This window comes from Talpa occidentalis, unplaced genomic scaffold (assembly GCF_014898055.3).
Source record: "Talpa occidentalis isolate TD23 unplaced genomic scaffold, MPIMG_talOcc4v2.1 talOcc4.8, whole genome shotgun sequence".
In the NCBI taxonomy this organism is placed as follows: Eukaryota; Metazoa; Chordata; class Mammalia; order Eulipotyphla; family Talpidae; genus Talpa; species Talpa occidentalis.
The window spans coordinates 76421485-76445847 of record NW_023605194.1 but is presented as its reverse complement, the minus strand read 5'-3'; the positions used below and the strand labels follow the sequence as shown (position 1 = coordinate 76445847).

The 24363-nt window shown below is 59.2% G+C and overlaps 1 protein-coding gene across 14 annotated transcripts; it reads left to right on the top strand.

Annotated features, from left to right (window-relative positions):
- The first annotated feature begins 2924 nt into the window (after nucleotides 1-2924).
- Nucleotides 2925-23868, top strand: LOC119233386 (receptor-type tyrosine-protein phosphatase V-like). 14 transcript variants are annotated; one of them, XM_037495647.2, is made up of 35 exons: nucleotides 2925-3408; nucleotides 3750-3855; nucleotides 4690-4765; nucleotides 6311-6375; nucleotides 6724-6772; nucleotides 6936-7208; nucleotides 7403-7675; nucleotides 7865-8128; nucleotides 8866-9120; nucleotides 9546-9821; nucleotides 11161-11433; nucleotides 13436-13699; nucleotides 13879-14145; nucleotides 14446-14727; nucleotides 15070-15210; nucleotides 15462-15672; nucleotides 16136-16203; nucleotides 17121-17247; nucleotides 17361-17408; nucleotides 18278-18371; nucleotides 18520-18610; nucleotides 18793-18869; nucleotides 19756-19890; nucleotides 20549-20671; nucleotides 20958-21118; nucleotides 21219-21354; nucleotides 21665-21732; nucleotides 21824-21980; nucleotides 22058-22130; nucleotides 22221-22297; nucleotides 22427-22555; nucleotides 22684-22794; nucleotides 22886-23046; nucleotides 23339-23474; nucleotides 23669-23868. In XM_037495647.2, the coding sequence occupies exons 4-35, from the start codon at nucleotides 6319-6321 to the stop codon at nucleotides 23726-23728; spliced, it is 4917 nt and encodes a 1638-aa protein (XP_037351544.1). In that variant the 5' UTR covers nucleotides 2925-3408; nucleotides 3750-3855; nucleotides 4690-4765; nucleotides 6311-6318; the 3' UTR covers nucleotides 23729-23868. The 14 variants fall into 14 exon arrangements, with proteins under 14 accessions (XP_037351544.1, XP_037351547.1, XP_037351550.1 ...); XM_037495650.2 differs by lacking the exon at nucleotides 3750-3855; XM_037495653.2 differs by lacking the exon at nucleotides 4690-4765.
- The last annotated feature ends 495 nt before the right edge of the window (nucleotides 23869-24363 follow it).

Below are 24363 nucleotides of genomic sequence, written 5' to 3'. Positions count from 1 at the left end.
CTCCTTGCTGCCACCCACGCACACCCCAGCTGCCTGCTGCCCTCCTGTGCCTCCGGCTGCCACCAGGGGTCGGGTGCCTCTGTCTGTGCCCTCCGGGGTAGGCTGGCAGTGTCCCAGCTCCTTAGCCATGGCTCCAAGACCTGCTCCCCAGGGATGGATGAGGGGCTGGACCATTCCGGGCCACCACAATTCTCCTAGCTCCTGAACCCGCTTCCTGTCTGCTGGCTTCTCCTCTGGGGCAGAGCTCAGCTGACCCCTAGCTCCTTGAGGTCCCTCCAAGCACCCCAGGTTGCTCCTGCTTAAGCTGACTGTGGTCAGAGACTGCTTCAGCCTCAGTGCCCTTGCCCTGGAAACCCTGGTCCCTTCAAGTCTTGGGATTCACGGTCAGGAGCAGGCCGTGTGTTCCCAACGCAGGGTAGCACAGATGAGGAGTGGGTGGGGGATGACAGGACTTGGGAAAACTGTTGCACAAAGGCCCAGAAGGGACCCCCCAGGCCCTGAGCCACACCCCAGCTCTCAGCTGCCTCTGATCTGAGAGGGGGACAACCAACCCGGAAGTAGGTTGGAGAGAGCTTGTGGGTGGGTCTGTGGCCCCCAGCCCCCTCCAGACCTCCTCCCAGAACCCTGACATCTGCTCAGAAGACTTACAGATAATGGACCGTCTTGGGCCCTCACACCAGGGGTCTCCCATATCTTCCTTGCTGCTGGGGCGCCTGGATGCCTGGGGCTTGGCCCCCGAGCCCAAGACTCCACTGCCCCCCCATCCCTACCTGGCCTCCGCAGGCCCCCTGCTGACCAGCAGCCAAATCGGTTCATGCTCGCTGCTGCGAGTCTCCTTTTACCCTGTGACATTCCAACACCCTTCCCTTCCCGGCCCCCGAAGCCGCAATCCCATCCTCTCTCTTCCTCCCACTTCTCTGATTCAGCTGTCAGCGGTGACAGCAAAAAAGGAATGAGGTACAATAGGCACAGGGGGTGTACGCAGGAGGGGGTGTGGGGAGGAGCTGGCCCACTGCTGGCCCATGGGGGAGGAGTGCTGGGGTGAAGAACAGGAGGACCCTTGGAGTTCTGGAGGCCTCCCCGCACCCTTGCCCTTGGCCATGGGGACCAGGACTGGCTCATTTCTGATCCCTGCAGTCCTGGCCTCTTCTTACCTTGTCCTCTTCTTGCCTGTTCTGGGGTGGACTCCACGAAGGGAGGCTGAGCAGAGAGGGAATATAGTTGGGTCTGATGCCTGGGAGAGTGGAGGGGCTGGAGACTGGGCATCTCTGCTAACCCTGGGAGACTGCGTGAGGCTGGCCTCCACCTCAGTCACCCCCCAGATCTCCCAGTGTTTCCACTAAGTGGATAGTGGCGTCAAAGATGGGGCAGGAGAGGACTGGAAAGAGGGCCACTCCTGTATGGGCTAAGCTGTCGATAGTCATCAAGAACAGGAAGCTAGGGTACCTCAGGGGTGGAGAGGAGAAAGCAGGCAAAGTCCTCCCCCAGCTGGTCTGCTGGTGCCCCTGGGTTTCCATGGCCAAAGCCCTGTTGGCAGTGAGCACCCCCTCACCCTCACAAGCCTGGGCCTGGTGAGGAACTGGAAACTGAGCTCTTGGGTAGAGAGCCAGGAAGCTAGAGCAGGAGAGGGGGAAAGTAGTGGGGACTCGGGGTGGGGGTAATGGCTGTGCAGGAGGCCAGCCCTAGAAGATGTCTCAGTTCCCTTTGGGTGTCCTTGCTTCCTGCCCACTCCGTCTCCGCCTTCTGCTTAACAATGCCTGGACATTCACGGAAGCATGTGACCAAAGATGGGGAGGCAGAAGCCGCACACCCTCCTGCCTCTCACAGCCCCTCCCTGGGCTGGGGACCTGGGACACTATTTTGGCCTCTCTAGTGTGGGAGCTGCCAGGAAGTAGGAAGACTTAGAGGCCCCTGCGAGTGGAGGCCCCTCTTCCAGAAACGTCCTCATTCCTGGGATGGGAATCTCCTAGACAGCTCTCAAACTTCGTGACTCCAACTGCTGACTCGTCTTTCAGAGTTAGGACTTAGCTTCAGGCACACGGGGCTCCAGGGGAAAGTGCCACAGCATTGAAGGACCTGCGGAGTGACGGGCACATCAGCTCCAGGACCTCCGGGAGTCTCTGCACCTGCCTGAGGCTCAGTCTCTGTAACAGGGTGGTCCCCAGGAAAAGGGGAGGTTCCAGCTTCCCTGCCCCACCCAAGGGAGGGTGGAGCAGAGCAGGGAGGAGAAGAAGCTGGAGAGGAGACTGAGGAAGGAAGGAAGCAGGATGGGGAGCCAGAAGGAGGCCTGGAAGGAGCACGTGGAGCTGAAACATGTGAAGAAGCTGCTCTTGCTTCTTGGTGCTGGACTGGGTGAAACAGACGTGGGTGAGACTTGTGGGGAGCTTGATAATGGCAGTGTTTATCTTGGTTTTGATTTTGCTCCTTCTGTCCCAGACGTGCTGAGCCTGTTCTCCTCTTTCCCAGGGGTCCCCACCAGGAGGTGCCTTAGACTTGGGGCAGGCGTTTGGGCCTCAGAGGCCCTGCTTTGGGCCAACCCTGTTTGGCTAGACATTTACCCACGAGGGGATGGGTAACTTCGGGTGCTTGATTTGGAAACTATTCTCCCCCTTTTCTGTGTTGCACACTAATTTTATTAAATTTCCTTTCCATTGACGGTCTTGCACTCTGGTGTATGTTTTATCTTGATGTGGCAAATGGCAGAACCTATTTAGAGCAGGCAGGTTTGGGATTCTGGGGTGCCCCCTCCCTGTCTTGTAACAGATTCTCTCTTCCTGGGTTGGGGAGTGATAATGGCCTCCCCTCACCCCCACCTTCCCTGAGCTTATGAAGTGCTTTGCTTGGGAGCTGTTGTCAAAAAAAGCCTTCTGGGGAGTTGGGGGTGTGTGGCTTCCAGGTCAGGTCTCTCCCTAGACCCACTTCCTTCTCTGCTCCAGCTGGCCAGGGAGGGCTGCCTCAGCAAACTGCCTCCCTTCCCTAGTTGTCCCCAATTCCAGGGGTGGTGAGTCACTGCTCCCTGTCCTCAGTGTCAGAAACCCCTTGGAGGGGCGGGTCTATCTGGAATTCCCAGAAATCCTTGTCCCTGGCAGTACCTAAGGAGCAGGCCAGGCTTCTGTTAGCCCCAGAGTCAAAGGCTGCAGAAAGGGGGATCTTGGTTGGGAACCAGGACCCTAGCACACCCACACGTCCTTCTCCCCTCCCTGGTCCTCCCTGTTTTCTCTCTGGAGAAGCCCTAGGATCCTGGGTCCTCCCACACACCCCCCTCCAAATCCTGGGCCAGCCTAGGCTGGCTTCTTCCGCCTCAGCGGGCCCTGGCTTGTCCCTGAGTGTGTGGGGGAGATAGAGACACTGCGAGTCGGGACCTGGGAAGCCTCATCCGGGAGGCAGGGAGACCCGAGGACACCCACAGTAAGTGGGGCAGAGAAGTGCTGGGAAGGGGTAGGGGAGGGGGTCTGGGGCCCCTTGGTGGGGAGGAGGGAGATCCCCAGGCTCCACCTGGGGCTCCACCTCTGCGCTGGCCATCCCAGATGCCCATCCCCCTGCCGACCCAGTTTCCCTGACACCTTGTGGGTGCCTGCTGGTGAAGGGGACTTTCCCTGGCACTCAGCCCCCTGCTGAGAGGACTAGTGCTTCCAGCAGTTCAGCTGTGGGGTAGGGGCTGGGGGACACAGGGAGCATGGGTGCGCAGGGGCACGGGGGCACGTGGGTTCGGGGGCTAGCCTGCCAGACAGAACGCTGATCTTTGCCAGGTCCCTGGGAGGAGGACTTCAGGGCAGAAGAGACTCCCTTTTCCCCCCAAGCCTGCCGCTGCCCCACAGCACAGCCTCTTCCGCTGCTGCCCCTGGACACCCCCAGGTGCTCACAGATGCCCCCGCACACACGACCATCCAGATAGGATGCGCACGCTCACGGCCACGCTGGGTCCACACATACGTTCGGGCTGCTCGCTCATGCCCACGCCACCTGGCCAGTCCGTGCCTCTCCCCTCCACCTTCCCACAGCCTGGTCAGGGGACCAGGCCTCTCTGCTGACCTGCCCTAGGAGCTGGGGAAGAGCCGGAGGCCAGGCCTCCTGGGCCACCCTGCAGCTCTTGGGCCCGGTGATTACCTTCCCCCAGCGTGGGGGCTGCCCAAGGCCTGGCTTCAGGCGTGGGAGGGGTGCAGGGGAGGGGCCGGAAGGGAGCTGCTGGGACAGCTGCGGGAGTGACCACACGGGCACAGTTGGGAGCCAGGACGCCTGGACCTGCAGCCTGCCCTCCTCCGCCCCCCAGCTGACTCTCTTCGGAAGGAATCAGTAAGGTGCTTTGAGACCTTGGGAGGACCCCAGGGGTTCTCTAGGGAGAGGATGTGAGTTCCTCTGTGGGAGTGGTTTCCGGAGAGCAGAAACAGCCCTGTGGTACCTTTTTTTTCTTTTCTTTTTTTGTGAATGGAGAGGCTTGGGCTGGGGAGGCGGCTGCTTCTCTGCTAGAGCCTCTCCGTGCCCTGTCTTGCCGTCCCTTTCCCATCCCCAGGGCTGTCCCGGATCCGCTGTCTGTGGCAGGTGCCTCTGCCAGGCTCTGCCATAGGACTGTGCGTCTATGCCATCCCCCACAGGCCCCTCTTCTGTAGGGACTCTTGGGAAGTGTCTAAGATGCAGCCCTCCCCCAAAGTCACAAACAGCCTCCTGTCCTCTATTTCTTTTCTGGACTAGGATGCTTCCGCCCAGCTCCCCACTTTGTTGTTGATGTTCAAGTCTCTTCTAGGAGGAGCAAAGTGAGGTACCCCAGGTGAGGTGGGCTGGGGGTGACAGGGGGTGATGTTTTCTTCACCTTTCCCTAGACTTTTATATCAGTTTCCCCAGTTGCTCCCTGCTGCTCCACATCTTTTGAAAGCGCACGCATGCATACCTACATACACACACACACACACACACGCACACACTCGCATTCTCACCACACTCGCACACACACAGCCTGGAAAATCTGATGAGTCTGCAGTGCCGAATTTCCAGGCCCAGGTCCAGAGGCCGGTGGGCGGCTCTGAGGTTGGGCCTGGGTGGAGAGGGGGAGGGGCAGGCGCCCCTGGTTCTGGCTGGAGTTGGGCGCCAGGCTGAGCTGGCCTCCCTGCAGGCCTGTCCTCCCTGCCCTCCTGGCCCCAGAGGGGGTGGCTGCCCCAGAAGCTGTCTCAGCGCTCAGAGCTTCTCTACCTGCCTGTTTGCTGCAGATGCCTCCTCCCCGCTTGCTGAGTTAGTGTCTGGGTCTGGGCTCCCTTCCCAGGACTCAGGGCGGTTGCTTCTGCTCTGCTGTCCCTCCCTCCCCTCTTGCCTTGGGAATGGGGTTAGGAGCACATTCTGGGAAGGGGGGCGCTTAGCAGTTCAAGGCGAGAAGCTGGCTCCAGGTTGGTGTGCAGTGAGGCCTCAAGTCCATTGTCTTCCAGGCCAGGCTTCAAATAGACTCAATGGATCGGGAGCAGGGTGGGGGCTAGGAAAGGCAGGGGTGCCAGGGTGGGTGCCAGGGTGGGTGCCAGGGTGGGCACCACTGACCTAGGAAGAGGACGGGAAAGGCAAGCAAAAACCCTAGGGACTCGAATATTTCCTCAGGGGGTTCTCAGCTGAGGGGATCCCACCTGGGGAGGTTAGGAGCAGGACTTGCCACGTTTATTCAGTGCAGCTGGAGTGCCAGGTTCAAGCCTGCTCCTCTCCTCACATCCCGTGGGCCTCGGGCTGGGCTCCTCCCCTCTCTGGACCTCAGTGTCTCATGTGGAAAATGAGGTCTAGGGCCGGGGTGTCCCAAGGGTCAGCTGGGCTCTTCTGGATGCTAACTGCTATGTCAGCCTTCAAGACAGGTGCTGCGCAGTAAGGCAGGGTGCCACATGGGCACACAGATGGGGTACACACAGCTGACCCACTTACTCTCACCCAAAACACATATCCACTTGCAAAGCCATGTCTCCTCTTGGTCTTCCCCAAGAGCACAGGACATTCTCTTCCCTGGAAAGCCAAGGGCTGAAGTGGGGTGGAGGTGGGGAAGCAGAGGGGCGTGCAGGCTTGTCTACAGTCTGCGAGTTGCAATCCCCTTCCACCTCTGGGCCCCGGGCCAGGCCCCACCTCTCTCCCCTCCCAGAGCCTCGCCAAGACTCGGGCGGGGTGGGGGTCAGACTCTCAGTTTGAGAGGCAGCCCCTTGCTCTTGGCTGCCTGCTGTCTGCCTGAAACTCTGCCTTCCTGCCTGGCCTGCCTGCCAGTCAGCCAGCCAGCCAGCTGGGCAAGGGGAGGGCTTGGGAGGTTGGGGGGGGGCAGGCTCCTCCTCTGCTGCCTCCCAACTTTCCTTTGCAGACTTCGGGATGAGGACCCCAATCCTGTTCTTTGCCCTCCTCTGGCTCCAGGGCTCTTTGGCCAAGGTAAGGTGGGCATGGGGGTCAAGTGGGAGGGCACCCCACCCCCCTCAATTCCAGGGCTGTCCAGGCCTCCCACCTCTCTGTGGGCTCCACAGCTGGTCTGCATTAGGCGAGAACAGAGGCTGCTCCTTCCCACCCACCAGCACGGAGGACAGAGAACAGACGCTCCGTCTGCCCAGGGCTGCTTCCCGCACCTAGGGTGCCCTGGGGTGATGCCCTCTGGTCCTGCCGGGGGAGTGTCAGACAGAAGGAGAGCTTCTCTCTGCTCCTGGATCTGCCCCCACTGGCTTTCACAGAGGTCTGGACCCCAGAGGCTTCTGTCCATCTCCTCCCTTCTCCCTCCCCCTACAGGAAGACGAGTGCCAGTCCCTGGCAGGGAGCCCGGGCAGGGACAGTGGAGGTGGGTGTCTTCAGAGGGCTCGGGAGGCCTAGGAGGTGGGGAGCGCGGTGCAGGGCTAATTTCTTTACTCCAGATGAGGCCTCTGCTCTGTCTCTGGCTTGCCTTCCCTCCTGTGGGATGGAAGGGGAGTTGGGAGATGCTGAAGGCGCCCCCTTTTCCCCAGGACCACCTGTGGAAGTGAACGTCAGCAGCCTAGGGAGGCCCCCTGGGCTGGTTCTGAGCTGGGTGGCTCCAGAGCCAGGCGGGTTGGAACTCGCCCTCCGCCTCACCCAGCTGAGCCCCTTGGGCTCTCCTGAGGGGCAGCCACGCCAGGCCCACACCAACGCCTCCAGCTTTGAGTTCCGGGACCTGGTGCCAGGAAGCCGATACCTGCTAGAAGTGACCATCCTGCGGCCCTGTGGGCAGAACGCCACCACCGTCCTCACGGCCCGCACTGGTGTGTGGCCTGCAGGCTGGGGGCAGTGGGGGCAGGTGTCGACTAGGGTCTGAGCAGGGGCCGCAGGGGCAGGGCCACCAAGGGGCAGCTTCTCTGAGGACCATGAGGGCACAGTGACCCAAGCAGAAGGCCTCACAGCAGGGAGTGACACCCTTTCGACCCTGAGTTTGGTGCTTCTCTCTGCCCTGACACAGCCCCATCGACCGTCTGCGACCTGCAGCTTCTCAGCACCCCCGGGAGCCCATCCAGCCTGGGGGCCTTGTGGGGTGCTGCCCCCGGGGAGCACGATGGCTACCAACTTCACCTCTCCCACCTGGAATCCCAGACACTGGCACATAATGTCTCCGTGCCCCCGGGTACCCTGGCCTACAACTTTAGTGACCTCCTACCAGGTAGCGAGTATGCTTTAGAGGTGACCACCTGGGCTGGCAAGCTGCAAGCAAAGACCAGCATCCACCAGTGGACAGGTAAGGCAGGTGCTGGGCCAAGCCCTGGGGGGCCGCCAAGCTGGGAATGGAGGGGACAGTCTGGAGCCTCTTCTGCAGCATGTCGTGATGTGACCTGGCTCTGGACTCCCTGTCGCCAGTGTTGGTGCCATGACCTTGGCCCGTGGAGCTTTCTCAAGCCTGGCTTTGCTATCTCCTTCCTTGCTCCAGCTCCCGAGTCTCCGGATCAGCTGGAACTACAGGCCCTTGGAACCAGCGCCTTGAGAGCCTCCTGGAACGGCTCTGAGGGGGCTGCCTGGCTGCATCTGCTGCTCATGGACCTCTTGGGGGGCACCAATGTGACGGCAGTAGTTAGACAGGGGGTCTCCAATCACACCTTCCTTCACCTCTCTCCTGGCACCCCCTATGAACTGACGCTTAATGCTGCTGCTGGGCCCCACTGGGCAGAGGGACCCAATGCCACCGAGTGGACCTGTGAGTGCTTGTGGGGGACAGGGGTATAGCGCTGATGGGGGGCCCCTTTGGGATCCTATGAGAAATAGCGGAGCTCGGAGGGAGCACCTCCTGTTGGCCGTGGTAGTTGCCCACTGGGAAGATGAGGGTGGGGGTGACAGTCACCTCGAGCCCTCCTGGGCCTGGCTCTGTGCTGGTACTTCCTGTGCATCATCTCATGTCGTCCTCAAAACGGCCTGCTCTATGCCATTCACAGTAGCCCCGCTTTGTGGTAGTGAGAGCTGAGCTCCAGAGAAAAGGGTCTCAAGGTCAAGATGAGGCCAAGATGAGCTTGCCGGGCGGGATGCCGGCAGAGCCCCTTTGACTGGGCACTGCCCTGGGGTGGTTAAGAGGGGAGCAACCAGATGCCTGGGTCCTGAATCTTGTTTCTGCTACGCACTGATTGCGGGTGTCTGGCCAAATTCTTGCCTTCTCTGTGCTTGGGTTTCTGTATCTCTAGTGGGAGGTGACGCTAGGTGTGCTGTGCACAGCAGTGCACAGCAGCAGAATTGTGGGGAGTGTGAGACACTGTGCTACACGGACACTCGGTCACTGGGTGACTGCTGCCCATGGCCAGATCCCGGGACTCACCTCAAATGGAGTGAACAGGGGCTGCAAGTGTCCAGACGAGGCGCGACCTACCTCACATAGGAAGCACTGGCCCGGAGGCTTTCCTCCTGCGCTCTCACGAGATACTGCATTTGCTCCTTTCACTGCAGATCCCTCTGCCCCCCTGGACCTGGAGCTCACTCCCCTGCCCCCAGAGCTCCGGGCCTGCTGGAAGGCAGGGCCCGGAGCCCGGGACGGCTACTTGCTAAGGCTAACCGGCCCAGTTGAGAGGAACACCACTCTGGGCCCTGGGGCCCTCAGCGCCACATTCCCAGGGCCCCTTCCCGCTGGAGACTATGTTCTGGAGTTGAGGGTTTTGGCCGGACCCTATGATGCCTGGGCCCAGGCCAGTGCCTGGCTGGATGGTGAGTCTGTCATGGTGGGGAACAGGGAAGGGCCTGAACAGGGGCATCTGCACCAACAGGCAGATGGACCCTCACTCTGCGGGGCTGCCTCCTGCCTGGATTCCACACTCAGTCCAGACAAGGCAGCTGCAGCTGCAGGGCCGCCAGGGAGCCTGGAAGGTGAGGGCCTCTCTGGCACCTGGGGCCACCCAGGTCACTTTCTATGGCCAGTGCCCGAGCCTGCAACAGGTAGACCTTGTCTGTCTCTGGGAAGCCCCACCCAGAGCATCCCAGGCCACACGATGAAAGCCAGCTGCAGTGTCCCCTCGCCCTGGGGCTGGGAGTCTTGGCCTCGGGGATGGAAGCCTGGAAGGGGAGAAGCCCCAGACAGCTGGGAAGGGGCGTCACAGTGTGTGGCCCCCTTACCAAGCTGCCACTCTCTTCAGGACCCCTGCCACCACAGTCGCTGGAGGTCCAGGGCAGACATAGCCCCTCTGACCTGACCATTGGCTGGGCCTCAGCACCAGGGCAGCGGGAGGGCTACAGAGTCACCTGGCACCGGGAGGATGGCCAGACATCCCTGGGCAGTCTCGTCGACTTAGGCCCGGACAATTCCACCCTGACGCTGCAAGGTCTGGTGCCCGGTTCCTGCTACACCGTGTCCGTGTGGGCCTGGGCAGGGAAGCTCAGCTCCAGCATCCAGAGGGCCGGAGCCTGCACCCGTGAGTTCGAGGCTGCAGCTTCCTTTTCTCTCTGTGTGCCTGTGCCATGTTCTCAGTGCAGAGGGTCACACGGTGGGAAAGAGGCTCTATTTGCAAGCATTTTCCATCTCCTCCTACCTGGTTGGTTGTCCAACAAGCCAACAAATGTTCAACGGAGACTTCCTGCTTTCCACGTATAAGGCTAGATGTTCGGGTTAAAAATTATGAACAAGACCTTCTGGGAAAGAAGACACAAGTGAGCTGACCCTGACTCAGGATGGTTTGACTTACAGGTCTTTGAGTTTCTCATGGTGAGAAAGTGATTCACGATCAGTAGACACTGTATTTCAAAGGCTGACTTTTAATTTTCTCAGACCAGCAATACGATGCCCTCGTGGTGCTGGGCAGTGGCAGGAGCCCAGCTCAGTCAGCCCCGCAATCACGAGGGAAACAACCAGACTCACTGTTAGTGTAACGTACAAGAGGCGTTCAACGCTTGACTCTAACACAGGCTGTCTTGATGACTCTGCCCAGCCTTAGGCCTGTGTGAGCTCCGAGCACCCTCCAGGTGGGCGGGGCTGAGCACTGATGTTTGGCAGATGAGGCGTGGCAGGCTCCTTCTGACTAACCATATTTTCAATTTACAATGCAATTATGGGATATCATCCATCAGAAGTTGAGGAAGATCCGTATGCTAAAATAGAACAATGTCCATTATGTTCTATAGTCTATCATACTAAATGTGAATGCATTGGTAGGAATACACACATGTAGTCTGAACCGTATGAAACTGCATTCTCAGATGAAATCAATGAATATTACATATGGTTCAAGCTAATCTTTTAGGGCCTGTGAAAGGGGAGTCAGGAAGGGTTACTGGAGGAAAGTGAGCTGAGAAATTCATGGGTCTGAGTAGGATGCCAGGTGGGAGGTAGTGGGGAGGTAGGGACATGGGACATGGGGGGGTTAGGGGTGGCTTGGTCTTGTGGCCAGGTGCACCGTGGTCCCCCCTTGAAGGGGGGCATGAACATTTGTGGGAAATGAATGTGAGTGGATAAGCTAGAGTCCAGGGCCCTAGGGGTGCAAGAGAGCAGGCTGGGTGCTAGTGGGGGGCCAGAATTTGAATAAGACACTGTGCCCTCAAGGAGCTGACCCGTTTGGGAAGCTGGAAGGAGTGGGCATCTGGACAGAGACACTTGTCATTCCAGAGGTTTCCCTGTCAAGGACAAGGGAGTGGGCTTAGAGTCCTTTGGGGCTGGATTTGAGGCTGGCAAAGTGTGGAGCTGCTGGGAGGTGTGTGAAGTGGGAAGGAAAGGCGGGACTGGGTTGTTCCTGATCTGATTCTTCCTTGCTTTTGCAGTTCCTGCCTCTCCAACCAACTTGAGCCTGCACCCTGCCTCCCAACCCTCTGTCCTGAGGGCTTCCTGGAGCCCCCCACCAGGGGGCAGGGATGGCTTCCGCCTTCGGCTGTACCATTGCAGGCCCCTGACTCTGGAAAACGAGGCCACTCTGGCTCCAGAGGCTCAGAACTTCTCCTGGAGCCAGCTGTCCCCAGGCACTGAGTTTCTGGTGCAGCTGACCACGCTGCGGGGAGCGGATGAAAGCAGCAGCGCCAACGCCACAGGCTGGACGCGTGAGTACCCTCTGCATGGCCCTCCCTGCTGCCACCCTGACCGACTGCTGGTGCTCCAGCCTATGGCTGCTCCCCAATCCCTAGGCTCCAGGAGGCCCCACCCCCTCATGGGGAGTGCTCTGGGTCCCCGGCCCCTCCAGTGTCCTGGAAGGCAGGCAGAACCCAGAATTTTGCTCTGGTGCAGTGGCCACAGGTGTGCATTCTCCATGCTCCTTCATGGCTGCCACTGTGGAGTGGGATCACGGGGACCCAGTCAGGACCTGGCTTCTACCCCCTCATCCTGGCCCCGTGCCTGCAAGTTGTTAATACAACAGAATAGCTCAGTGTTCTCTCATTGAAATCTCACAACAGCAAGCAAACTATGGTGACCTCATTCCACAGGTCAGGAAACTGTGACTCAGAGAAAGACAGTGACTTGCTTGGGGTTGCTCAGCCCTGCATGGGGAGTTGGGTGCAAGCTCAGACAGTGTGACAGTGTGATGCAGAGTCCATGCTCCTGACCACAAACTACTCTTCTGAGAGGAGCAAGGGGACGGGGGCCCCAGAAAGTCAAGAGCCGGGACTCTACAGGGAGGTTCTTTCCTTTCACCCAGAACCTCAGATCTGGGTTCGAAGCCCCCCTCATGTGTGCTCCTGCTTTTTCTGCTTACTGGGTCCTTGATGGAGCTGAAGAGGAGGGATGCTCCCACCCCAACTTCACCCTTCTCAATGGAAAGGCACTCCCCTCCCCATGCTTCTGATTTGGAAATAGTGGTGGCCTGGGAGGCAGGAGTCTATGCCTCAGCCCCAGAGCAAGCCTTAGCCCTCTCTGATCTCAGTTTCTTTTTGTAAAAAGGGTGCAAATTAGTTGAGTGGGTCAGGCTTGTATGACTTCAGGTCCAGGGATGGGGGTTCTACCTGACCCCCAGACGCCTGCTGGCCCTTTGAAACCCTATCCACTCACATCCTGGTCTGTAAAAGCTCCTTGGGTTGGGCCCTTCAGAATTGGGCCCAACTCTGTGCTGCCAGGCCTGCGCTGGCTGAGACAGGGGGGCAGGGTAAGAAGAACATGAGAATCATTTGATGGCTTAACTCTGAGTTGTTTCTCTGCTGTCTGGGATCATGTTGCCTCCAGTCAAGTAGAATCCTGGGCCCACTTGACACCCTGAGCTGATGTCTGGAGCTTCTTGGTCTTTCCAGATTGGGCCGAGGATGGAAGGAGAAGTGGGAAATCTTTGAGGGAAGATGCAGCCAGAGGTGTGAGGTGGATTCTTTCCTCCCGCAATGGTCTGCTCGGGCTGGAGTGCCACGCTGATGGAAATGTAATTCCTCCTGGCTCAGGGGGTTGGAGGTCAGATCAAGGGACTGCTTGGGACAGCTCAGCTGGTTCTTCTCTTGGACTCGAGGGAAGCTCTCTCCTGGGCTTGACCTCGGAGGGTTGTCTTCTGTGTTTCACAGGCCTTCCTGATGTGCATGTCTGTGTCCAAATGTCCTCTATTTTTTTAATAAAGATTTATTTATTTATGCATACAAGAACTGGGGTAGAGGCCACAAGTGTGGGGATGAGAGGATTCACCAGAGACAGAGTGGGGAACAGAACAGGTTGATTGACTGAAATACACTAAGGGGAGCAGCGGGTGAGACAGGAGAGGTCTGCTGCGCCATGTGGGCAGTGGGCAGCTCCCTGGCCAGGGATCGAACTCGTGCTGCAGAGGCTGCGGACAGCTTCATAGGCTGCGTCTTAGCCCCTTGAGCCCCCAAGTAGGTCCCCAGCATCTTTTATTAAAGAGAACGTCCTTTCCCCATTGTATGGTCATGGCTTCTTGTGAGGACACCAGCCCTGTTGGATTAGGACCCCACCCTAGTGACTTCATTGCACCTTAATTACCTTTCCAAAGACCCTATATCCAGTCCAGTTACTTTCTGAGGGGATTAAGACTTGAACATAGCTTTTGGGGGGATACAGCCTCAGCCCAAAACACCTTCTATCTTCATCCCTCCCCCCATTTTGCTCTCTCTGCAGCCCCCCTCGCCCCTCCTCTGATAAATGTGACCAGTGAAGGCCCCACCCAACTCCGGGCATCCTGGGCCCATGCTCCTGGGGGCCGGGACGGCTATGAGGTGACCCTGTACCAGGCGGGGGCCCGGAGAGGCGCCAAGGCTGTGGGGGCCGAGGTGGACAGCGCAGGCTTTTCGGCTCTGATTCCTGGCACTGAGTATGAGGTGGAGGTTGTCTCCCAGGCTGGGCCCCTCCATGCTGCACGGGTCAGCGCCTCCAACTGGACCTGTGAGTGAAGGTGGGGAAGGCGAGAGGGGACGAGATCCCTGGGTTCTTCCCTCAGTGGCACTAGCACCCCCTTTTGTCCCATTTCTCAACTTCTACACCTGAGAGCCCCATGTGGGGCCAGTGAGCCCTTGGCAGGGTACACTGTGCCCTCAGGGCTCACCTGGTCCTTCTCCCCACAGTCCCGCTCACGCCCAATGAGTTGCTGGTGTCCATGCAGTCCGGCAGTGTCGTGATCAGCCTGGCCTGGGCCAGCGGCCCCTTGGGGCAGGGGGTGTGCCACGCACGACTGTCAGAAGCTGGGCACCCTTCCTGGGAACAGCCCCTGGCGCTTGGCCAAGCCCACCTCCTCCTGAGGGATCTCACCCCTGGACGCAACCTCTCCTTGTCCGTGCTGTGCCAAGCAGGGCCGCTCCAGGTGTCCACTCACCCCGTGGTGCTGCCCATTGGTATGTTGGCGTCTGCGGGGAGGAGGCAGGCCCCAATCCAGGTCAGAGCACCGCCCACTCTATTCTGAGCCACCTGCTCCTCCAGATGGGCCGGAGCTCATCTTTGCCCCGGGGGATACGTCTCTCAAAAGCTATGATGTTCAAAGGCAGACGTTGTTTCTCCATGGGGCCAGCACCCCCTTTTAAGGACATAAATGTCCGGCCCCTTTGTGCCTGCCAGTTTCAAGAGCCCCTGACTCCGATGCCCTCCTCTTGGAGCACACTGACACCCACACAAATCAGAGCCTTTGATTCTTACAGAGCCTGGCCCTGTGGAGGATGTGCAGTGTCTGCCTGAGGCCACCCACCTGGTCCTGAACTGGACGATGCCTGTGGGAGACGTGGGCACCTGTCTGGTGGTGGCGGAGCAGCTGGTGGCAGGAGGAAACCCTCACCTCATCTTCCAGACCAACACGTCTGAGGCTGCGCTCCTGCTGCCGCTCCTGACACCCGCCACCTCCTATCGCCTCAGCCTCACTGTGCTGGGCAGGAACGGCCTGTGGAGTCGGGCGGTCACCCTGGTGTGCGCCACTTCTGTGGAGGGTGGGCATCTCCAAGGCCTCTGCAGGCCAACCCCCTCTCCCCCTTCTCCTCTTCCTCTTGTTTCTTCTACTCGACCCCGCTGCCATCTCACTTCCCTGGCCTCGCCGCCAAGGGCACTCCCTGCTCCCCAGCCCTTTTCTGGACCTAATCCAGATGCCATAGCTGTCTGGTACATGCTTTTGAGCCTCATGCTCTGGCCTCTGGTCCAGGAATCTTCCAGTTTTTATTTGGTTATGTTCTCCAGCCACATTTTGCCAGGCGCTGTGAGAAGCCAGCCCTGTTGTCTGGTTGTTGGGCACCTCTCTAGGAGAACTCACTCCCCCTGCCCCTCTCCATCTCCAGCCTGGCATCCCCCAGAGTTAGTCGAAGCCCCCCAGCTGGAGCCTGAGACGGGGATGGGAGTGATGATCACTCGGGGCATGTTTGGCGAGGATGATGGGAATATCCAGTGGTATGGCGTCCTGGCCACCACCAACATGTCACGTGAGTCCTGGGCCCAGGAGAGATGGCTACTGCCTAGCTTACCAGGCACTGAGGCTGGTAAGAGGAAAGACTTGAGGCTGGCATGAATTTTGTGTCAGGAAGAGGGACCCAGAATATTCTTAAAGGTGGGGCTCATGTTGGATTATGAATAGTGGGAGCATGCTAGAGAAATGGGGTAGCCCCTCTGTGGCAGGGAAAGAGGCTTCGACCCCACTGCTGACCCTGCTCTTCCCCTCCCTTTCCTTTCCCAGTGACGAAGCCTCCCCAGGAAGCCATCAACCACACATGGTTTGACCACTATTACAGAGGACATGACTCCTACCTGGCCATCCTGCTTCCCAATCCCTTCTACCCGGGGCCCTGGGCTGTGCCAGGTTCCTGGATGGTGCCTATGGGTACAGAGAACTGTGGCCAGACCCAGGAGATATGTAATGGGCAACTCAAGCCAGGTTCTCAGTATCGGTGAGCACTACGGCTAAAGGGAGAGGGGGACCATTGTAAGTTTCACTTATGGGTTGTTTACACATTCTTTTAACAAAAGACCTGGATTGACTCAGAAAGAGAAGGCCCATAAGTGTCAATAGAATTATTCTGACAGCTTCCTGGTGGGCAAGGCAAAAAGGGGAACACCATTTGTTACTTGGAAGGGAAGGGGGATGGATTTTGTTTCAACTTTCCAGGGCAATGCCAAGGATGTTCAGATACTATTTTGAGTGCTTCTTCTTGCTCTTACAATAGGCCAAGTGGTGGAAGAGATGGGAGAGGTGCTTGTTTTGAAGTTTTAGGTAGCATGATAGGTAACCTCTAAACAGGTGAGGGGTCTCTCCCTATTTGAGAGTCTATTGCTCATGACTTCATTTCCTGGCAGGAGTTTTGTCTTCTTTGCTACCTCTTTCCAATAGATGCTCCTGTTTCTCTGCCCCAGGTTCAGTGTTGTGGCTTTTACCAGATACAATTCTCCTGAGACCATTATTTCCTTCTCAGCCTTCTCAGGTAGGGCCAGTACCTGGCTAGGGCTCCAGCTGGGCCCTGGGGGAGGGGATTAGTGGGGGACCCCCATTTCTGAGGCTTATCCCCAACCAGCAGCAGAGGGACTTAAGCTTAGGTCCCAGGGAGAACACGTCCCACTTTGAAGAGGTGGGAGACCCAGAACCAGTGATAAAGGTCCACCTGGTACCAGACTTGGCCTGGAGAAGGGTAGGAGACGGGGGGCAGGAGAGGCAGAGGCCAATGAGATGGTTCGTGGCTGCCCATGACCAAACTTCCCCTCCATGCCCTGCTGCTCCCAGACCCTTGAAGTTCTGGAACAGTTGTGGCTAATAGAATCCCCAGGCCAACCACAGGTGGAAACACATATCATTTAAAACCTTCTGGTAACTGTGCTAAAAGGTTAAAAAACAAAACAAAACAAAACAAAACAGGTGAACTTAATCTTAGTAACATTTGCTTTCCACCAAGATGTCAAAAATATCATATCAACATGCGACCAATTTTTACAGATTAATGTGCTATTTTGAATCCTTTCTGCTCTTACTAAGTCTTTGAAATCCTGGGTGTATTTTGTGCTTAGAGTAAATCTTAACTTGGAGCAGCTACAGTTCAAGTGCCAATAGCCACATGAGTTAGGGCTTCCAGTTTGGAGACAGACATCCTAGGAGGCCCAAGAAGCCAGACTTCTCCCTCTTTCCTTTCGTTAAATGTGTCAAGGAAGGGTAGGGTCTTTGGGGCATGCTCAGGAGCGGGGGCAGCGTGGGGGGTGTCTCAACAGACATTCTTAGTTCCCATCCAGGGCAGACCCCTGACAGCATCTCAGGCCTGGCCTGGGCACCTGGGGTGGGGCCTGGGAATGAAGGTGGGTCTGTAGGAAGTGTCACAGACTGCTGTGTCCACCTTGCCCTTGCCTTCTCTAGAGCCCCGGACCAGTGTCTCCGGGACAGCGATGTCTCTCCCTGTGGTGGTGGGCATTGTGGCGGGCTGTGTCCTCGCCATCTGTGCTGTGCTGGGCCTGCTGTGCTGGAGGCGGGTGAAAGGGAAGAGGTGAGTGAGGGAAGGGGGGGGGGCGGGGCCGGGGAGGAGAGGCATCTTCCCCAAGAGGCTGGCCAGCCCCTGGCCCCTGGGCTCCCTCCCATAAGCCTCTTGATCCTCCACAGGGCAGAGAAGAACCGATTTTCCCAAGAGCTGATGGCTTACAACCCTCGGTAAGGGCTTTCCCCTCCCGACCGGCCATGCTGCCTGTGTTATGGCAGATTAGGCAACGGGACATTTATTGTCTAAACGGGGACACTTTGCACTTTGCAGCAAGCAGGGAGTGCAGAAGCAGGAGCTTGCTAAGTGGTTATCTGGGTGTAAGTCAGGTGTGTGGCCTTGAGACCCTTTATCGCTGCTCCCTGGACTTTCAGTCCTCATTGAGGCCTTGTCTCAACAGAACTTCAGACATTTCCCAATTGCCGGCTCCCCTGCAACTGCACCCCAGGCCGGGGGTGCAGCCTCTGCCAGGGGTTAATCCGTTCCCAGCACCTTACACGTCATCACAGCTTCTCCAGGCCTTTCTCCAACTGCCGGAGCCCTCCACCCCTCCTCCCTCCTCCTCCTCCCCCCCTCCTCCCCTCTTCTTCCTTCCCCCCTCCTCCCCACTCCTCCTCCCCCTTCTTCCTCTCCCCTTCCTCTTCCCCCTCCTCCTTTCCTCCTCCTCCTCCTCTATCCCTTCCGATTTTCCCTTGGCTTCCTAGTGAACCGACATCAACACCAGCTGTGCACAGAAGCCTCCCCCGGACCCCGCCAGGGGGCTTCCGAGATCCGTGTGTGCTTTCACACGCAAGGGCTGATGCCCCTCCCTCGCCCTCTATGCCTTCTTCATCTTTCTGTGTGGGAACTTGGCAGCCCAGACGTTGCTGCTGCGCAGTGTGCGCCAGCTCGACTTCAGGGGAGCCCAGGGCTGCTCCACAGCGGGCAGCTGTTGGCTGCACATTCAGGACTGACCTGGCTGCTTGGTTCCACCAGCCACCTGGGCACAGGGCAAGGCTCTGCCTCCTAGGCCCTGCACCTACCCCTCCGCTTCTCCCACCAGGCGGACCCACCGGCCAATCCCAATTCACAGCTTCCGGCAGAGCTATGAGGCCAAGAGTGCGCATGCCCACCAGGCTTTCTTTCAGGAGTTTGAGGTAGGCCCATGCTGGCCTCTGCCTCACAGGAGAGAGGAGCAAGGGGTGGCTAGGGTGGCTAGACCTACCCTGAAGGTGGGGTAGCTCCCAGCTGGGGTGGGGCCAAGTGGGTCTGCTTCAGCAAACAGCACCTGCCCAATCTCTGCAGGAGCTGAAGGAGGTGGGCAAGGAGCAGCCCAGACTGGAAGCCGAGCACCCTGCCAACACCAGCAAGAACCGTTACCCACATGTGCTGCCCTGTGAGTGCCGGGAGCTGGGCTGTGAGTGCCGAGCACTGGGCACGGGCAGTGGGCAGTCAGCAAGGGTGGTGGACAGTAAGCATGGCATGGAGAGCAAGCATGGACAGTGGGCCACAGTCTGGCCTGGGAGAGGGAGGGGCTGTGTGTGGCAGGCACTGAATGTGTGGCTTCACCCCCTGCAGATGACCATTCCCGGGTAAGGCTGACCCAGCTGGATGGAGAGCCTCATTCTGACTATATCAATGCCAACTTCATCCCAGTAAGAGCCACCTTTGGGGCTTCCAGGGGGCATCTGCAGGGGAGGCCAGCTGGCTTGCGGGAGTGCTGTCCTGCCCTCACCATATCAGTTGGGCACGAGGATCACTAACTTGTGTTTCTTTAGGTCAATCCAGCAGGTATTTATTAAGGGCCTACTGTATGCCAGGCACTGTGCTGGACCCACAGGAGCAGAGAAAGCTGTGTTCTACATCCCTTGAAGAAGCATGCAGTGTGTGTGTGTGTGTGTGTGTGTGCATGTGACATGCTCCATGCCATGTGACAAATGCTATAATAAGGGGCAGAGCACAGTGATCATGGAAAAGGCAAGACTTGGCCCCTCTGAGGAGTTGAGGAAGTTCCAGAGGAGGGACGTTTGCTCTCTTGAAGGATGAACAGGATCTTGCTAAGTGCTGAGGACTTTCTGGCTAGAAGAACAGAGAGGCGGTGGGATGTGCAGGCGTGTAGAGGGGTGTCAGGCGGTGACACGAGATGGGAGAGATAGACAGGGCCTTTGAAGGACCTGATTGTTCTGCTGAGGGCTGTGGATTTATGTGGTGGGCAGTGGGGAGCTGGGGAGGGTTTTGAGCCTGGAGAGATGCACTTTGGTTTTCAGAAGTGTTGGACCCATGGGGAGACCATTTCTGGGGTGTCAGAGACCTGTTATTTTCATGTCTCTTTTTCTTGCTCCTCCTGGGGGCCAGGGTGGCGTTGGTGTCTCTGAAGCCGCCCCTCCTGGTTAGAGTTCTTGGTGCACCCATGAAGTTCATGCATTTGCACCTTTGCATGCTCCCTGGGGGGTCACACCTGGGGTGTTCACTTCCATGTGCCTGCAGGCCTGGGGACTGAAACCTCACCTGTAAACATGTTCCTGTTCTCTGCACCCACAGGGCTACACCCACCCTCAGGAATTCATTGCCACCCAAGGGCCTCTCAAGAAGACTCTGGAGGACTTCTGGCGGCTGGTGTGGGAGCAGCAGGTCCACATCATCGTCATGCTGACCGTGGGCATGGAGAACGGGAGGGTGAGGCACCTTGCACTTCTCTGAATGGCCACTGGGTGGCACCTGTTCTCCCTGCGGGAGTGGCTGGTCCAGGTACCTTAGGTTTGAGAGGGTGGACAGGCAGGCTTGAGACCAATCAAGAGGTGGGTGGGGTCCCCAGGGCCGGCCCCTGAGGATGGGAAGGAAGGATGAAGGACCAGGTACTCAAACTCCCATGTTGACTCAGTTTCCACCGGCCTCTGCTGTTTCTCACTGTCTCTGCTTGTCTAGGCACAGGAGGGGCCGGGGGTTAGGGGAAAGACTGGGGTGAGGACTGCATGGAAGTGGTGGGCACCAAAGACAGGCCACACTGCTGCTCTCCCCACAAACCCGGTGGGTGCCTCCTCTGTCCTGCTCCACACCGGGCTCTGGGACAGGAGACTTCCTGCTGGAGCTGGAGTGGGAGCCAGGCCATCCGGCTTCGAGAAGGAGCTCAGCAGCAGCCTTGAGGTCCTGAGGCAATGTGAGAGGCCTGGGAGTGAGGCTGCTGGCGTCCTGCCAAGTGAGAGAGGCTCTGGAGGAGGCCTGGCAGCTGGGTGGGTACCGAGAGCAGGGTCACAGAGCACTGTGGAGTGCTGGCGCTGGTGGTGAGGGGCCGGGCCCACGACCCCTCCCTCTCTGCTTTGACCCCCTGGCCCAGGTGCTGTGTGAGCATTACTGGCCGGCTGATCCCAACCCTGTCACCCATGGCCACATCACTGTCCACCTCCTGGTGGAGGAGCCGGAGGACGAGTGGACCAAGCGGGAATTCCAGCTGCAGCATGTGTGTGCCCAGGGCCCAGGCGGGTGGGGGTGCTGGTGCTGAGGCTTAGAGAAGACCCCCCCCCTCACCTCCCCTCAGCCACTTTCCTTCTGAAGATGGAAAACAGAAGACCACTGCCCAGGGAGGCTGGTGGGCAGGGGCGGGGCAGAGACTACCCAGGAGGTTGGGGGAGGCCCCAAGGGAGACATCCTCTGCCCTCAGGGTTTGGGTGAAAATGTTCAGTTAGGACAGTGATCCTGGAGTGAGGAAGATGGGGAGAAGCAACCTGTCCCCCCACCCCTCCCAGGTTGCCCAGCAACAGCAGAGGAGGGTGAAGCAGCTGCAGTTCACCACCTGGCCTGACCACAGCATCCCCGAGGCCCCTGGCTCCCTGCTGGCCTTTCTGGAGCTGGTACATGAGCAGGCGCATGCCACACAGGGCCCGGGGCCCATCCTGGTGCACTGCAGGTGAGGCAGGTGGGTGGGCGTCTAGAGCGGAGGAGGGGAGGGGGACTCTGGGACCCGGCAGCCCCTCACCCACTCGGCTTCCCTGGGGTTGTCCCTGCAGTGCGGGCGTGGGCCGCACCGGCACCTTTGTGGCCCTGTCGAGGCTGCTGCAGCAGCTAGAGGCCGAGCAGATGGTGGACGTGTTCAACGCCGTGTACGTGCTACGGCTTCACCGGCCACTCATGATCCAGACCCCGGTGAGGGCTCACTGGCTGGCTGGCTGGCGGGTGGGTGTGGTGGGGCCATCGAGCCTAAGGACCCCGGAGGAGAAGGCAGGGGGGCAGGCCGAGGCCCCTGGGGAGGGACTTAACTTATCACCCTCCTAGCTGGGCTTTTGTTTCCTTTCTGTAGAAGTGGGGAAAGGGTAGGCCCCCCAAGTGTTGACACTGAAGAGCAGCACGGGAAGCTCCCAGAAGGTTCCTGTGGGTGGGTTGGGGGTGGAGGGGAGCTAGAACCTCCTCACTGGTGGCCCTCTCCCCAAACAGACTGACCCCCTTCTCCCCCCAGAGCCAGTACATCTTCCTGCACAGCTGCCTCCTGAACAAGATTCTGGAGCGGTCCTCTGGCGCCTCTGAGTAAGTCGCAGGTCCCGGGGGCCCTGGTTGGGGCAGGGGTACAGGTACCCTGTACCCTCCCACCGACCTGCCGATTCCCGTCTATGGGCAGAGCCGAGAAGACTGGAAGCGGGAGCTGGGGAACCCCGGGTGCCTTCTCCCCTCTCCGCCCCTCCCCCAGGTCCCAGCCCATCTCTGTGAAGAACTTTGCCCAGGCCTGTGCCAAGAGGGCGGCCAACGCCAACGCTGGCTTCCTGAAGGAGTATGAGGTGTGCTTCAGGCCGGGCGTAGGTGGCGGCGGGAGGCTCTTTCCCTGCCTAAGCTCAGGGTGCCCTTGTCCCCGCAGCTCCTGCTCCAGGCCATTAAGGACGAGGCTCCGACACCCCCTCCTGGCTACGAGCGGGACAGCGTGGTTCCCTGTGAGCGCCTGTGCTGGCGTGAGGGTGGGCCCACGAGTCCAGCCTGGGTGGGAGGTCTCTGGTAGCCTCACCCTCACCCTCTTCCCTCAGATGACCATTCTCAAGCGCCGTTTCCTCCGGAGGAGGAGAGCCCCCCCGACCAGCTGCTGGAAGCCTGGCTCTTCCCTGTGAGATGGTCCCCTGGTGCCCTCTCTGCCCACCCATGCTTCCCAGGCTGGACGCTTGGAGGGCCCTAGAACTGTGGGGTGAGCGGGGACACCCCTGGCCCCCAGAAGCCAACCCTCTGTGCTCTGCAGGGAGGGTTTTCTGGCCGTGACCACGTGGTGCTGACTGGTCCCGCAGGGCCCAAGGAGCTCTGGGAGCTGGTATGGGAGCACGGGGCCCACGTGCTGGTTTCACTGTGCCCACCTGACACCAGGGAGGAGGTGAGGTAGCACACAGTGGAGGGCAGGCTCAGGGCTTGGAAGGGACGGGGATTGTCTGTGGTGTGCCCAGCGCATGGGCAGAGCCAACAAGAGCTGCCCCAGCACCTCTGACTTGGTCCCTGTCACAGGAGTTCTGGCCGACAGAGACGCAGCCCATCATCATGGATGTGGTGACGGTGCACTGGGTGGCGGAGAGCAGCACAGCAGGCTGGCCCTGCACCCTCTTCAGGGTCACACACGTAGGTGTTGGGTGGTGGGCAGAGTGGGAAGTCCCGTGAGCCCTCTCTCTGCCCTCTCCAGCGCCCGTGCCCACTGTGACTTTGTCCCCAGGGGGAGAGCGGGAAGGAGAGGCAGGTGCAGCGACTGCAGTTTCCGCATGGGGAGCCCGGGCGTGAGCTGCCCGCCACCATCCTGCTGCCCTTCCTGGCGGCCGTGGGCCAGTGCTGCTCCCGGGACAGGAAGAGGCCAGGCACGCTGCTCAGTCACTCCAGGTGCTGGGGGCCAGAGTTCTGGGGGAGCAGGTGCCAGACCCCCTTGCTGCCTCTCCAGCAGGCCCTCACGTCTCGCAGGAGCCCTGCTTCGGTCATGGGTCACAAGGACAGCCTCAGTGCTCCCGTTGCCTCTCTCTGTCCCTTCAGGGATAAGGCGCTATTGGGTTATTTACACCCTCCATGTGGGGGTCCAGTATCTTTTCCCAGTCTCTAGGCTTGGGTTGGGTTTCCCCACATACCTGGATACCCCCTACCTCCCCAGGGACCCCATCCAACTCTAGGTCAATTGCAGCAAGGGTGTGGCCCAGCTGGGCACCTTCCTGGCTATGGATCAGCTGTTGCAGCAGGCTGGCGCTGAGTACACCGTGGACGTCTTTAACGTTACCCTGCAGCAGTCTCAGGCCTGTGCCCACATGACCCCAACGCTGGTGAGGGGCAGCTGGGGTCTCCACTTTGGGTGGTGGGGAAGGTTCTGCCCCAGCGTCTGGTTACCCACTTGTGGTGCTGCCAGGCAGCCACCAGGTGGCGCTGCGGACCACGGCACTCTGGATTGAAGACAGGGGCCCTATGTCCGTCACATCTGGGCAGACAGGGTGAGGCTCTTTACCCTGTGTGCCCCCAGGAGCAGTATATCTACCTCTACAACTGTTTAAACAGCGCACTGGTGGACGGGCTGCCCTGAGCTGCGCCGGTCACGGTAGCCTGCTGGCTGGAGGGCAAGCTCCAGCAAGTCCCCCCTGGCCAGGCTTGCCTGAAGGACCCTGTGTTGTCAAGGGGGCAGTGCCTAGAATAAAGAATGTGGCCAGCCTGAGGCTGAGTGTGTTCTGTCTGTCCACCCTCTAATGAGGAAAGAGATGACCTCAAAGACTTGTGGGCTGTGGGCCCAACATATGGCTCTGGTGGGCACACATGAGCAGGATGGGGGTGGCTGGGAGCTGGCCACTGGCTTTCCGCCTGGAGCAGCCCCCTTCCCAATATCTTGTTTCCCAGTTTTCTCCAACTTTAGTCTCTCCACAGTCTTGGGTGCCCTGGCTGTAGAGCCCCAGTTACATACAGTACCCCCCAACCCCTTTGCTCCCTCCAATGCCCCCTTCCAGGACACATGGTAGAATGAAGCCTGCTTCCCTTTCCCTGCCATCCTCAGCCTTCCCCTGCCAGTGCCCTGGGCCAGCCTCTACCATCCTGCTGCCCCCCAGGGTGGGACCCGTGGCCACATTTACAGGAAGTGAGGAGCCAGGGCTGTTCCCATGGGAGGCTGCTTGTGGGGCAGGAGTGGCCATTTTCTCTCTCCTCCTTCCTCCCATCTGCCAGGAGGGA